At 39.2% G+C, this 16,624-nt stretch overlaps 1 protein-coding gene across 1 annotated transcript in view; it reads left to right on the top strand.

Moving 5' to 3' along the window:
• Positions 1-61: 61 nt before the first annotated feature.
• Positions 62-16,624, top strand: part of LOC127960269 (rap guanine nucleotide exchange factor 4) — a 30,981-nt gene continuing 14,418 nt past the window's right edge. The window contains exons 1-4 of the mRNA XM_052559909.1: positions 62-457; positions 5,304-5,446; positions 6,424-6,512; positions 9,039-9,185. Coding sequence (XP_052415869.1) covers positions 390-457; positions 5,304-5,446; positions 6,424-6,512; positions 9,039-9,185 — 447 coding nt within the window. The 5' untranslated portion in view covers positions 62-389. The remainder of the gene's footprint in view (positions 458-5,303; positions 5,447-6,423; positions 6,513-9,038; positions 9,186-16,624) is intronic.

Here is a 16,624-nt window from a genome sequence, read left to right as displayed (position 1 = left end):
CTGACAGCGCTTTACATCTCCCTCGTCTGGATGCAGCATCCGCGCTGAACTGCGTGCCCGTCGCCATGGTGACAGTGCAGCTTCAGCACCACCGCTGTCATCCACAAAACCTTAATTTTAGACGGCTGTCATTTCTTGCCTTACATCACTAGCCTCCCGTTGACGTTATTTTTCATGCATGGCAACCATGTTATTTGATTTGACTTCGCGACTGTGTGTGCAGTCACGCTTGTAAACGTTCTTCGTGCGTAAACGTGGTGACGACGAGTCCACGCCGCGGTGATCCAGTTGACGACAGAGGCGAGGAGGGGGCGAGCCCTGATGCTACTGCACCCGAGTCGACGAGATCCGCGATCAGCGACGCACGATTCACACCGGTGGAGCTGAAGATGGTAGCGGTGCACGCCTCTGCGCACTCCGTGGCCTCCTTAGAGTGGATCATCTGCCTGGACAAGAGGTGAGAGACACCAGATCGCGTCCGATAGCGATTTTACGTTCATGTCAATTTCCGGAGGGGCTGCAACAAGGTGACAGCAGCCGAACGCGCGTTCTCTGCCCTGCGTCCCCGCTGCATTACCTGCATCTGAATAGGTATCATGCATAAATGTGCGTTTGTTTTCTGCAAGGATTTTGTTGGGAAATCGTGTGGAAGGTGCGCTCTTTCTTCTTTCAGCGACTGTGAATGACACGCTTCTCCACTGAACTCGTTTGCCTGTGTCACACCATGTGAATTGCATGCGTGCATCCTATTTTTTATGAAATATTTTGATCAGTTTCTTAAAAAAAAAAAACAGACTTTATTTTTAATAAAATATGGCTGTATAAAACAAATAAGCAACCAATGAGTTATTAAATATGAGTTATTTTGTAATAGGCTGCTATCGGATGCTCACTTTTTTGTTCTCAACTTTAAGATGCATAAACATTTTGAACATTACTAAGAATATCTGTTACCTTCTCCCAGCCCCTCCTAGTCCAGATACATCCCTGCAGGTTACCATGGCGATGGGAGGGAAAAGTGAGATCACCTTACTGGGTGTGATGGGGTTTTAGTGGCTGATGTTTTAATGGACTCTTTAAATGTAGTCGAGCACATCGTCTTCGCACTGATCAATGTAATGGTTCTTAAAGATGTCCATAGTCTCATTAACATCCGACACCAGGATGCATTGTGATGATCAATAAATGTGCACACACACAAAGAAAAAAATGGACCGCACTGTTGGATGATACTATGCTGCATTGTGCTACTCGTGCAGTTTCTACTGATCACTGACACAATGAATAGGCTACTGAATGCAGAACAGCTGATCCCAGTACAATCATTTCAAATTAGGAGTGGTTTGTTGTCTGGACTGAATTCTCTGTCTTCTGATATCAATCATTGTACTGTATTGTGTTTAATATGCTTGATAATGAAAAGGGTTAAATATTGCTGGAAAGACAGAGACAGTTAAACTGTTAGCTTCCCCTCCATTGATATTCATACTATCCAAGATTATGAAGCCACCTGTCAGAATAATGATCCCCTGCTGTACTGTTGCTGTGAGAAAACAAGTGCTATTTTAGATTATGATTCTATATTATATTTGTTAATATTTAGAATTTGATTTTTTATGGGTTTAATCTAATTTTAATTTTAATTTATGTTTGTGTTTAAGTTTGTCTTTTTATTGTTTAAATAGTTCTGTTTTTCTTTCATTTATTTTAATTTTATTTATTTTAACAAGTTCAGCTCAAACTTACATTTTGCTAAGCTAACATTTATATATATATATATATATATATATATATATATATATATATATATATAGTTTTTTAATATTAATAGTAAGATATTACAATTAATGGAAAAAGTTGAATATGCAGTTTTTAAAAAATTGTCACATCTATGCTGATTCAAGTTTTAAAAGTATTTCAAGTTTAGAAAATCTACACTGTAAGAAACAAATCTGTAGAAATTAAGTTTACAGATGTTTCTTTTAACTGTGAAAAAAACAAGGCACTGTGTAAAAATGTAAATAAAAAAATTGTATTGACAGAATATTGTGCTCTATTATTGCAGATATTTTGGTGTATTTGCATTATATTTGACTTGTATGAAAAATTCATTTTTAATTTAGATTTAATTGCTAATGACTTGGTTGACATACTGTTTTTAGAGGAATAGTTCACAAAAAAAAAACTTCTTTGGTCAGTGTTTTCTGTGGAACACAAAAGGGGAAATATATATACATTGATTCTGACAGGAAATAATGCCTCTAAAAACCTCTAAATTTGCTAATTTAATGCCTACTGCAAAACCTCAGAGAGAGGGAGAGAGAGAGTGAGAGAGGGGGGAGGGAGTGCTTTTTCAAAAGACTATTTGGACAGCTCAAGAAAGCTTCATAATGGGCTGGAGATATGAAAAAAAGAAAGAAACGTAGATGAAAAGAGCATGAACAAGACAGAGTCAAGTCAAGTCTGCTTTATTGTAAATTCTTCCACATGTACAGCACATACATACAGAGAATTGAAATTGTGTTTCTCTCAGACCCTTGGTGCATACAGATAACACTAACTGTAGAGCATAAAAACACAGATAGATACAGATTAAATATAAAATACTACTTTACAAATAAGGGCATGTAATACAATTCAAAATAAAAATAAAAATACAGTTAAATAAAGCAGAACAAGGCACATTGCAGATTGATTTAAAGTGACAAAAAGCTTAGAGAGCAGTTCTTTATTTGTAAACTGTCTGAAGAGGTAGTTGAATGAAGGAGTGAGCAGACCATTGCTGCACAAAGTGTCTGGTGCAGGTCACAGTTTGTTAGTGGGAGGGGGGAGCTGGGGGGTGCAAAAAGAGGGTGGAGGGCTCAGAGTTCAATGGTGTCTGGGCCAAAAGAGAGGAGGGGGGCAAGGTCAGGAAGGAGTTCAGCTTCCTGACAGCCTGATGAATGAAGCTGTCCTTCGGTCTGCTGGTCCTGGCCTGGAGACTCCAGAGTGTCCTCCCTGATGGGAGCAGACTGAAGAAGCTGTGTGATGGGTGTGTGGGATCACCTGCAATACAGAGGGCTTTACTGATGAGATGGGTTCCAGAAATTTCCTGGAGGGAGGGGAGAGAGACACCAACGATCTTCTCAGCTGCTCTCACTATGCGTTAAAGTGTCTTCAGACAGAGGGAGGCATGACTTTGCACTGTTGGCTGCTGTAATGCAGTGTCCATTCTGTGTTTCCATGCCAGTGAATCTCAGCACATAAAAGTCTACAGCACTCTCACCCTCTCACATCCACAGCAGCACAGGCGGACTGGTCCAGATCACATGAGATCAGCCTGCTGCTCAGCACAACCTGCAGGCAAATAATCCATATCGAACTAGTTAATGTAAATGACGCTTATCTGGTCTAACTGGATCTCAGTGATGCACTGAATCATAAAAGAGTTTTACATAGAATGTGCAAGTAATAGCTGAGGAAGGTCACCATCACAGTCATATCATGTGATTTTCCCTCTTTCTGTGGCTTCAGAGAGTCCAGGCTCTGGAATTGTAAGTGTCTCTCTCTCAGCTGATCTTATTTAACAGTACAGATCAAAGTCAGTGATTTTATCTTCATTTTAAACGTTTGATTTGTCATTCTGAGTAAATGAGTTTATCTGTACACCATGATGATGTTTAACATCAACCTGTGTAGTTTCATTTAGCCACTTGTTAGCAGCCACTTCTTTCAAGACAAGTAAAAACTTTTATAAAAGATAGGATATCCCTTACACAAAGAAAATATATTTTCTCATATATTAACAATCAGTATGTTAAATTATTTATTATATACTGAAAATATACAGAATTATATATTTAATATATCCCAGTAAAATCAGTAATACATAAGGAATTGCCATTTCATATATTAAAAAAATGTGACAATATTTTATATCATAACACTTTATGTGTGATTTTTATATAATGTCAAATATCATTTTCCACTCACTATTTTAACAAGACACACAACTGTCCAAAAAACGACAACTATATGTTTTCAGTAAATTATTCAGGTATTTTACTTATATTAAGTCACACATATTTTATCAAATGTGTAACTTTGCAAACAGTAAAGTGGGATCATATGTGTTCAGCTTTACATAAACACATTCATTCTTGAGAAATTACTAGAGTGTTTCAATAAAGCTATTCCATTTTCTAGTATATTTCCATATGATTTTGTTTCATAAGGGAATTACTTATGTATGTTATGTTAGAAAAATGTCTTAACTAGAGACCTTAATTCAGGCATTTAACAAATTCTTTTTAAAACACACTAAATTTGTTGTTATTGACTCGTTTCTTCAGGTTTTGGCCTATAAAAATACATAATCCCTCCGTCCACAGCAAATTAGTAATAGGTTATAAATCACATATTTTTGTGTTGTTTATCGTTTCATCTGAGAGTTATAATAAAAGTACACATTAGAAGACAGGCTTTGATGTTTAGAAGTAATGACTTCCTCGACTTGATTTGTTGCTGTTTCAAAGCCAGTACTAAGACTCTTACTAAAAGAGTCGGTCTATTTTTATTTTTTAATCTATTGGGGAACTTCGTTAGCTAGTCTCCATGTAAAATTTGTCCCACTGCCCTTGGTTTGAAAAATGTCTTTGAAGTCTAAATTTCCTCGTGCTGTAATCTCCATAGCAACAAGGCATTTCAGAAAATAAAAGGAGTCCGAATCACAGCATACTGAGATCATTAAGAGAGGCAATTTATTCACTCAAATGCACACACACACACACACAAACACACACACACACGCATGTACATGTCACTTAATGAGCTGAGAAGTGAGAGCATTGCTATATTTGTGCAAATGTGAAGAGTGCCTGCATGCAGTCTCTCAATCTCTCAAACACCATTAGAGAAAAATGATGATGCCTGACTGAACAGATAACTCATATAATAATTCATTTAAGTATTATGTGTTTTGTTTGCTCAGGAATGCTCAGAAACCAATGCAAATACTAAAGTTTAAAAGCTACAAACAACTGTACACATTTCTTAGTTCAAATCAAGCTGCTGAAGTTCTATGTTAATGTGTATATGATTCATGGCTTGTATTTTGACAGGAGTGATGACAAAAACCATAATCTTGATCACATTTATACACATTCCGTACCCTACAGACAGCACAATGTGCTTATTCTAATGGACACAACTTCGTCTGTCCTCGTAATTGTCACATGCATCGCTGCAGTGTCAGGATTTTCTTGTTGGTCAGTTGGTTAGAGAACATCTACCCACACCATAATGTCTGTCTGTCTGTTTTTTAGGCCAGCAGAACGCTCGGGAGAAGATGTGGATATCATTCTGGCTCGGCTGAAGGGTGTGAAGGCCTTTGAGAAGTTTCACCCCAACCTGCTGCAGCAGATCTGCATGTGTGGCTTCTATGAGTACCTGGAGAAAGGCATCACCTGTAAGAGCCACGTTTAGTATTTTTATCATGATGCTTTCAGATATTATTCCAGTTTATGTTCTTTTTCCTGATTTGAAACCAGTCATGTGTTTTCAGGTGGCTATAGGAAAGGCATTAATTATCTAAAATCTAAAAAACAAAAAATCTTTTTGTTTGCTTTGTTTGTATGGGGTGCTTGAATTCCATATATGATCCTTTTGAGATTCAAAAAAGGAGTTTTTGATTGTTAAACTACCATTCAAAAGATTGTTTTTTTTTTTTGTTTGTTTGTTTTTAGAAATTAATATTTGTATATTGCGCAATGATGCATTAAATTGATTAAAAGTGCTAAAAAGTTATATTTTAAATAAGTGTTGTTCTTTTGAACTTTCTATTCATCAAAGAATTCCAGAAATAAGAAAATGTATCACAAAAATATTATTCAGCACAACAGTTTTTTAACACTAATTAACATTAATTAGCACCTTATCAGCATATTAATGATTTCTGAAAACCAACAATTCAGTTTTCCCTTTTATATATTATTAAAATATATTAAAATAGAAAATTTTGTAATAGTATTTCACAATATTAATGTTTTTGCGTTTTTTTTTTTTTTTTTTTTGATAATAAAAAATAGTGAGCATAAGAAACATTTCAAAAATGTTTAAAAATCTCACACTTTTGAATTGCAGTGTACATTATAGGTCTTTCAGAACACTATATTGGATTCTGAGTTTTTTAGATGGTTTACTAAATAACTAAAAATAGAATACTCTCTGTGGAACCTGAACATGTTCTCCTGTGGCTTCAGGCTATACAACTCTATTATGTTCTTGAATGGAAAGTTTTATTGTTAAGCATGTAGTCATGAATCTGTGCTTAAGGTTGAATTTTCCACATAACGAGACAATAAGAAGCACATGCTATGTTAATGAAAATAATTAACTGTCCTAAAATCCAAATGAAGATTGTGAAACAGTATTTTTTTCCTGCAGTGTATCGGCAGGGTGACATCGGCACCAGCTGGTACGCGGTCCTGTCTGGATCTCTGGATGTGAAAGTGTCTGAGACGGCCAACCATCAGGTAAGAGAGAAGCCTTGATCTGCTAGGAGTCAGCTGAGATAAGTAGTAGTTTATCCTAGCAGACATCATTTGCATCCATGAGCATACAGAAACAGCTACATAAAGCCCTCTGTGAGTGGGCGAACTGTCCACGACTGGCCTTGTTAATAGTCTGATATATGAGGACGCTGATGCAGTGCTGATGGGGCTAGAAGCATCTTTCTGTGAATCCACCGGGAATACAATGAGTCACACTGTCAGATGTGTTTACTGGCCCTAAAGCATGCATCACTCCCACACAGCTGAAGAGGGATGTCCAAAGATTCCAGAAGCTGCCTCGTTTTGCATATTAGACCTTATAGACTCTATATGTACAGAATGTGATCTCTTTGCAGGTAAAGTTTATATTTCCACCAAACAGAAATTGCAGAAATAAACATTGTTTCTCGAGTGCCATTGGTCGGTCAAACTTACAGTCCCACCACAAACACATGGCACTGGTTGAGCCGATGGTTTTGTGTTAGACTGGTTCAAACAAAGCAATGTTGGGCAGTTTTTGAAGTGATCATGTTTATAGACATATTAAGCTCAGAGATAGTATTTTTATATCATCTTTATTTTACATTACACAAAGGTTCAAAAGTTTTGATGAAAAATGCTGCTCACCAAGGTTGCATTTATTTGATCAGAAATACAGGAAAAACAGTAAGCATTTTATTTATTTTTTATTAAATTTGTTTTATTTTATTTTACTTTATTTTTTAACTACAGTCTTCAGTGTCACGTGATCCTTCAGAAATCATTCTTGTTGAATTATGTATGCTGAAGTCTGCCTTTTCGATTTTTCTCATGAGAAAATGACCACAGTAATCTCATATGTGTCCTTTAATCTCAAACTTTGCTCAGATTTTTTGCAAAGTCCAAACCTTTCTCATAAATTCTTTCAAAATCCTATTTTATAGCTTCTGACAGTATGTTGCTTCTATTTTTATTTGTCCTCAGGAATGATCTGAAATCAATAATAATAAAAATAATTAATTCTATTGTGAATGAGTAACTTCTGAATAATATTTTCCCCTCTGAGTTTGTATTCATCGTAGCAGTCATATATAAGGCATTCTGGGTTGTACTTACATCTGCATACAGTATGTGTATATGAGAATCGCTGTTTCATTGATGCAATATTAACGGCTTGTGTGCTCCTCCAGTTTCATGGAGTGATCCATTGAGCAATAAGCTCTTATCACGCTGCTCTAAATAAATGAATGTAAAAAGCAAGACAGGGTGTAGAAAAGAAGTGTATTTGTGAATGTAATATGAATCATTTATGAGTGTGTCAGCTTGTGTTTTACTGATCTCAAATCACTTGTTATGTGCAACAATCTTTTTAAACCTCAATGAGAACATTCCTTTAGAGTGTGCATAAATGTACATCTTTAAAGCAGTCATCTTTAAGCAATAATTCACCTCAAAATTACAATTCTTTTCAATGCAAACACAGTGATTGAATATTTAGGAGTCATCTAAAGCCACGTGGAGCTTTGAATTTAAAAGAATTGTTGACCTAGACATGTAAATTGAATGAAAATATACTCATTCTCAGACCATTCAAGATGTAGATGAGTTTGTTTCCTCATTAGAACAGGTTGGAGAAATTTACCATTACATTACCTGCTCAGCAATGGATCCTCTGCAGTGAATGGGTGCCGTCAGAATGAGAGTCCAAACAGCTGCTAAAAGCATCACAATAATCCACAAGTAATCCACACCACTCCATTCATTCAATAAATGTCTTGTGAAGTGAAAATATGCACACATGTAAGAAAACAAATCCACCATTAATGGGTTTTAACATTAAACTGTTTTGGACAAAATACTGGAAAAAGTCCAATTCCTGTTGTCCTCTCACATCAAAATCCATAGTTATTACATACATAAATACATAGTTATTTAGAACTGTTTTGGACTGTTTTCACTTGGACTGGTTGATCTGTGCATATTTCTCTCCTTATTCAGAAAACAGTATTATAGCTCGAGACTCTATATTTTAGCTGTAAGTAATGTTAAAAAACATCTTGATGTTGGATGTGTTTATTACAAACATTCAGATTTTTGCTTCAAAAAGCTGTTAATTGATGGACTGGAGTGGTGTTGTTTACTTGTGGATTATTGTGATGTTTTTGTCAGTAGTTTGAACTCTTATTCTGATGGCACCCATTCAAGTGATGTAATGCCACATTTCTTTAAATCTGTTCTAATGAATAAACAAACTCATCTACATCTTGGATGGCCTGAGAATGAGTAAATTTTTAGCAAATTATTATTATTATTATTATTGTTTTTTTGGTCAGCTTGATTCCTTTATTTGTTTATTCACTAAAGCCTTACATGTTTAAATGTGGAATGATTGCATCGTTTTAATTTTAGGTGAACTTCTCCATTAAGATCTTTATAATTTAATTAGCTTGCAAAGATGTTTTCATGGTCTTTCTCCCTCTGTTTGTCCTTTCCTTCACTCTTCTAAATATTTCCTCTTTTTTTCTGTAGGATGCTGTAACGATCTGTACTTTGGGAGTGGGGACGGCATTTGGGGAGTCAATTCTGGATAACACTCCTCGACATGCCACGATTGTCAGCCGAGAGAACAGTGAACTTCTGCGCATCGAACAGAGGGAGTTCAAAACCCTGTGGGAGGTTTGTTTGAGTGCAAATGTTACTGAGCATTTTCATTACAGCTCCAGGCTGACAGGTACAACTGAAATGAAAAATCTGTCTGTGGGCCGCTGACATAGACTTTTGGAAAGAGGCTGCGTGAAGTTGATTTAATTCAGGAAGTGTGTTAGAAATGAATGATATGACAAACACTGGCATCTTAAGTTTTTAATGTTTTGAATGGCATACAACCATACTACTGATCTCCTTATGCATGAAATAACTATATGGTACAGTTGGCCAAATGTGCAATTGTGTAGATTTCTTTAAGTGACTCATTAATTGTGTAGGCTTTTGCCTCTTTTTAAAAAGTAAAATAGGAATAAAATACAAAATGTTGCATATAATTGTTCATCATTGCACACTTCATACTACGCCTATCCATACTATTTTACTCATTACGTTTTAGGCTCCCCTAAATATATATATATATATATATATATATATATATATATATGCAAACTAACTACAGTATACTGAATTAAATATGCAACATGGTTAGGTCATGTTATAAAAAATGCTATTGCTATTGTTTATCATTGCATGGTGCATACTGTTCTTTTTTTAACAGTCAATATACAGTACATAAAGCCTTTATTCATTAGTAATCACTGAGGATCAGTAACACTGGGGGGCGCTCTCTGATCTGCTAACGCTCAGTCAATTCCTTTGAGCTGTTCTGCACAATTTATAAGCCAAATCTCAGGCTTTAACAGGCTTTCATAGTGTGTGTGTTGTTAATGTAAGCCAGTGGTCTCGGTGATAATCGATTCAGGAGTCATGTGTTGGTCTTTGAAGTTTGTCTTATTAACTTAGCAGAGAATTGGGATAAAATGCATTGGGATATTGTAAAAAAAAAAAAAAAAAAAAAAAAAAAAAATTGCTATCTGGATTTATTGCCTTAAACAAATTTAGCATAGTGGTTAATTCCCAGCATGTCAGAAGCTTCTGAGTGTGCTTGGGACTATACGGATGAAATGCATTACACTTTACATACAGTCTTTCATGCTTGAGAAAGAAAGGCTAAAAATTCATCAAATACAAAACAAAACAATATCTCATTCAATATCTCAGTCTCATAAAGCCTTTTTTCTTGATATGATTGAGATCTCATATTTTGGAACTTGTTTCAATAATGCCTCAGAGGAGTAAGGTTTTAACCTGAATTATAAGAAAACAACATAATAGCATAAATGATGTATATAAATATTTGTCAGCCTTTGTGTATGCTTCTGCTTACTATGGATCTTCATAACCCAGATTTAAAGCAGTAGTTTAGTGATAAAAGTGAAAATTCATTTACCTCATGAATCATTCCAAAATATTTTGCTGACTGTAGCTGCTCTTTTTTCATAAAAAAACAAACAAATTGTATTTAGAGAATCTGCTGAGTAAAAAAAAAGACAAAATTTTTTTTTATCTAGTCCTAATGATTCATAAGCTATATTTCAATATTTCTGAGTGCATACAAAGACCATTTCAATTGATATTTCATTGAAATTCTTCCTGTCAATTCTCACTTATGTTATTTAAATAAAAGAAAAAAACATATCATGACACCATATTTGAACATAAATGAGATTTCAAGAGTAATTCACAAGTGTATAGACTACTTGATATATAGCTAATAAATAATATGTTACAAAAAAATATTTTAAGCAAATGGTGTTCTTTTGAACTTATTCATTAAAGTATAAAATGTATCATGGTTCCAACATATCTATTAAGCAGTGCAACTGTTTTCAACATTGATGATAATAATAATATCCCATGATTATCAACATATTATAATAATTTCTGAAGGATCATGTGACTCTGAAGACATGTAATTATAATGTTGCTGAAATTTCATCTTTACAATATCTGTGGACACCTGTGTCTTATGAAGAATCTGTCTTCAGTGCTTTAATGACTTTAATGTGCTAAACATTTCTGATCCTAAACATTAAGCATGAAGTGAGTGTGACTCAGTGTGTGAGAGACACAGAGGCTGTCGGGCTTCTGTCATTAGCGCTGTGTGTGTAGATAGTGTCACTCGTGTCTCACAGCTCACTACTGAACATATGTTCCTTATTTTTGTTTCATTTCTCGCACACACAGCAGAATATCATTAATTATGTATCAGTCTCTGATGCATCAGTGAAACAATGTGGGAGAAGATCTCTCTGTCTCTCTACAATCTTCCTCCTATCTCTCTCTCGTAAACCTTTCATTCAGGCGAGTGCTCAAAACAGAGTGTTTATGTTAATACGTTGTGTGTGTGTGTGTGCGTGTGTGAATGAGGGAATGGGTGATAGAGTTCATATATTTGTTTATACGTGTGTCATCCACCATTTCAAACCCTTTCAAACTCATCAGCCTCAATTACAGCCTCAATAACAATAAGTGTACTGAACTCTAAATGATACAAATAGCATGAAAATGTTCTTAGAAATGAATATGGCTGACAACACAGCCCATCTGTAATAGTCTACAGATTTTACATCTCATTAAAAGTTGATAATATGCCAGGTAAACAACATTTATTGGTTGTGCTGGCTAAGTATTAAATTATTAAGATCAGCCTGGTATTAAACACGTAGCTCATCCAATGCCGAATCTATGAAAATTATGTCATCATTTACTCTTATTGCTGCAAACCTTTTCTTTTGTGGAACACAAATAAATATTCATGTAAATACAAAGAATAACACTTGAGCTATTATATTATATTATATTATATTATATTATATTATATTATATTATATTATATTATATTATATTATATTATATTATATTATATTATATTATATTATATTATATTATATTTATTATAACCTGAAATGGCTCAGAGATGTATTTATTATCTCAGGTTATCAAGTTAGGTGTTTGGTTTGGTTGCATTGTATTTCATGATTGCACAGCAACAAATATAATAAAATTTAAGAACAGATATAATAGAAACAAATTGAATGTAAAAACAAATATATTATTTAATGTGACAAGCTTTTGAGACGATGATTCAGAGTTAAATAAATTTGCTCTGTTTTAGCAAATGTGAAGAGAAATCATATACAATTAAGGGTGTTAACGATTACCGGGGTTCGAGCACTTTAGGCATTTAATTAAGCACATAAGGAAAAAGTCATTTACAAGTTATTTCGCAAGCCTGTAACAACCTAAATCAATTATTTAAAAAGCATTTTTGGCAAATCCAGGTGATAAGAAATATGATGTTTTTAGGCGTTTATGACTGTTATAGTGCCATCTCTCCCTGAAACATTGCGTGCTTGTTTAGAATCACCTGTCTCATGTGCTCAGCAGGTTCTTCAAGTTTTGAGGTTTAGTTTACGCTTTATAGGCTGGGTGTATTTGGACAGGCCCTTTTCTAAAGGACTCCGCTGCTTAACGTTATTTTACAAAAAAAAAAAAAAAGGTGGAAAAGTGCCCCTTCCCGCACCAAAAACTAGTCGTCTGTTGATGAGATTGTGCTTGTAGTCCTATTTTTTTTTTTTGCAAAAAATTCGTAATACCTGAAAATTTTGATTCAAGGGGGGGTGAAATACTCGTTTTCACTCCATATCATGTTAATCTTGAGTACCTATAGAGTAGTACTGCATCCTTCATAACTCCAAAAAGTATTTAGTTTTATTATATTCTGTGGCGAGTGGGGCGGGGCCGAGAGGCGTGGGAACGAGGAGTGAGGCCAGGTGTAGTGATTGGAGATGAGCTACACCTGAGCCCCACCGCTAGTATCGAGTCCCACGTAGGAGATGGAAGGATATAAAACTGGAGCGACGACCGTGAAGGACGAGAGAGGACCAGGCCTGGGACATTATTTTAGGTTTTGGCTTTTATTTGTGCGCGTCAGTCGCCGTGAGGGGCTGACGCGCCGTTTTGTGTTTATTTTGGATATTAAAGTGCTTTTTGATTGTGCGCCGGTTCCCGCCTCCTTCTTCCCGATGAATATGGAGATTTGTTTGTTACAGTGGTGCCGAAGCCCGGGAGAAGGAGGGACGCGCTGCTGAAGATCCCTCGCCGCTGTGGTGAATCCGCGGTGCCCTCGAGCTGGCGAGGTGTGTGCCGCCATGGACGCTCGAGGCGGTGGGCTGGAGCGAGTTGCCGGGGACGGGCGAGCTCGCTGCCGACCGCCCACGACAAGGAGGGGCGGCTGCCGTCCGTGAGGGAGCGGAGGAGTCGGCGCCGTTCGCCAGGGGGCCGGAGCCTGCCGCCTCCGTGACGGAATCCGGAGGGGCAGGGAACGGGGGACTCCTGCCGGCTGCCCAAAATCGGAGGAGCCGTCGCCGTCCACCGGGCGGCGGAGGAGTGTCGTGCCGTCCGCCGAGGGCCGTCCAGTGCCACCGCCGGGCACCGCGGAGGAGATCACCCAGCTGGTGGAGGGCCGAGCAGCAGTGCGTCTGGGAACCGGATTTTTTTTTTTTTTTTTTTTTTTTTCCTCTCTCCCCTCTCTCGTCCCTGTCGCTCCTCCTTCCATCTCCTTTTCTCTCGCCTCGTCTGTCCTACCCCCAGGTTCCCGCAGGTCCCCGTGAGCGGTCTCCCCCGGAGGGAAGGGGGGGGGGGGAGTAGAGCGCAGTCTCGGGAGTACCCCCCGGCCTGCGAGGGGCGATGGGGGTATGTGGCGAGTGGGGCGGGGCCGAGAGGCGTGGGAACGAGGAGTGAGGCCAGGTGTAGTGATTGGAGATGAGCTACACCTGAGCCCCACCGCTAGTATCGAGTCCCACGTAGGAGATGGAAGGATATAAAACTGGAGCGACGACCGTGAAGGACGAGAGAGGACCAGGCCTGGGACATTATTTTAGGTTTTGGCTTTTATTTGTGCGCGTCAGTCGCCGTGAGGGGCTGACGCGCCGTTTTGTGTTTATTTTGGATATTAAAGTGATTTTTGATTGTGCGCCGGTTCCCGCCTCCTTCTTCCCGATGAATATGGAGATTTGTTTGTTACAGTGGTGCCGAAGCCCGGGAGAAGGAGGGACGCGCTGCTGAAGATCCCTCGCCGCTGTGGTGAATCCGCGGTGCCCTCGAGCTGGCGAGGTGTGTGCCGCCATGGACGCTCGAGGCGGTGGGCTGGAGCGAGTTGCCGGGGACGGGCGAGCTCGCTGCCGACCGCCCACGACAAGGAGGGGCGGCTGCCGTCCGTGAGGGAGCGGAGGAGTCGGCGCCGTTCGCCAGGGGGCCGGAGCCTGCCGCCTCCGTGACGGAATCCGGAGGGGCAGGGAACGGGGGACTCCTGCCGGCTGCCCAAAATCGGAGGAGCCGTCGCCGTCCACCGGGCGGCGGAGGAGTGTCGTGCCGTCCGCCGAGGGCCGTCCAGTGCCACCGCCGGGCACCGCGGAGGAGATCACCCAGCTGGTGGAGGGCCGAGCAGCAGTGCGTCTGGGAACCGGATTTTTTTTTTTTTTTTTTTTTTTTTCCTCTCTCCCCTCTCTCGTCCCTGTCACTCCTCCTTCCATCTCCTTTTCTCTCGCCTCGTCTGTCCTACCCCCAGGTTCCCGCAGGTCCCCGTGAGCGGTCTCCCCCGGAGGGAAGGGGGGGGGGGGGGAGTAGAGCGCAGTCTCGGGAGTACCCCCCGGCCTGCGAGGGGCGATGGGGGTATGTGGCGAGTGGGGCGGGGCCGAGAGGCGTGGGAACGAGGAGTGAGGCCAGGTGTAGTGATTGGAGATGAGCTACACCTGAGCCCCACCGCTAGTATCGAGTCCCACGTAGGAGATGGAAGGATATAAAACTGGAGCGACGACCGTGAAGGACGAGAGAGGACCAGGCCTGGGACATTATTTTAGGTTTTGGCTTTTATTTGTGCGCGTCAGTCGCCGTGAGGGGCTGACGCGCCGTTTTGTGTTTATTTTGGATATTAAAGTGCTTTTTGATTGTGCGCCGGTTCCCGCCTCCTTCTTCCCGATGAATATGGAGATTTGTTTGTTACATATTCATAAGAGAAAGATAGTCTGTACCGATTTTTCCCGGAAAAACACGAGCGCCTAGAGGCGTGACGTGTGGGCGGAGCTAAAGAATCACGAGCGCCAGTTGTGTTGACAGCTGTGAAGGCTGAAACTGAACGAGAGCAGCAGAAGCAAGGACTCACTCCGAGCGGGGCTCGAACCCGGGTCTCCGATGGGAGGCGGACGCACTAACAAGGAGGCAGAGATATTTTAAGCAGTTTTACTCACCGCCTGTGGTTCCAACACACAATCGTGACCCTTTTTCGTTGGGATTGCATCATCCTTAAGAAATAAACGATACGCAAATCCGTCGTCAAACTGGGCTTTGTTTGTAAAACAAGCATTTTAGAAATGCAGGGAACAAACACAAACACTTGCACAACTCCGTTGATGCTCTGTAAAAATAAACTCCATCCACTGGTCCCTTAATGCTGTTTTTTCTTTGGTAATCTGTGCAGGGTTGTCTTGCCCTGGCAACCAAAAACACTCCAACGCTCTAGCTCTGATCAGTACAGATTGTCTGTGCACAGCCTCTCTCGTCTCTGCTATATGGGAGCGCGCGCTCTTCCGGCAGACGTGCCCTCAGGACCCATATAAGGAAATTCCGCTCCATCTAACGTCACACAGAACCATACTCGAAAAAAACTTTCCGAAACTTGTGACAAACCGGAAGGAGTATTTTTGGAACAGAAATACTCCTTCAAACGTACAACTTAATTTTTGAAACTTTGTCCATGTTTAGCATGGGAATCCAACTCTTTAACAGTGTAAAAAACTCAGTATGCATTCAGGATCTAATCAGCGTGTTTTGTACAGCAGGATTCCAGCAGCATAACACGCTTGAGCCTGTGACTGACGGTTTAAGAGTTATGAGCGATTTCTTACTTTCGATCACTGTAGCGCCCCCGTCAGGCCGATTGAGGCGAGCCGAGGTCATGTTGTAGGTGGTATGAGTGCTACCATCCCTCCAAGTTTCAAGTCTCTACGACTTACGGTTTGGTCTACACGATCAGTTTAACGTGGAAATCTAACAGTTACAATAGGGTTTCAGAGCTACCCGCTTGAACCCCTAATAATAAAACAGAAATATTAATAAAGAACATCATTTAAAATATGTTTAAAAAATATATAAAAAATGGCTAAAGCAAATTGCTAAGCACATATAAAATCAAAATGATTAAAAGTTCAATTAAAATGAAAAAAATCTGATCAACATTTTAAAAAAGACTATAAATAATAGTAAAATAACACTGGACTGACAGACAAAGCTTAAATGGACTGGACTTGATCTGTAATATGCAACAAAACATGGTCCTCTTACTATCATAAAATGATATTAGTGTATACCTGACTGGAAAAGGACTGAACTAACTGATCCTCAAAGACAGCCACCCTCCTCTCTAATGTGATAACGGTGATTTCACTACAGCTGCAGGGCACACACACACACACTCACACAACTGTCTGTTCAGTGTAAATACAATT

The sequence above is a fragment of the Carassius gibelio genome, chromosome B6 (genome assembly GCF_023724105.1).
Source record: "Carassius gibelio isolate Cgi1373 ecotype wild population from Czech Republic chromosome B6, carGib1.2-hapl.c, whole genome shotgun sequence".
NCBI lineage: Eukaryota > Metazoa > Chordata > Actinopteri > Cypriniformes > Cyprinidae > Carassius > Carassius gibelio.
This window is presented reverse-complemented; position numbering and strand designations above follow the sequence as displayed.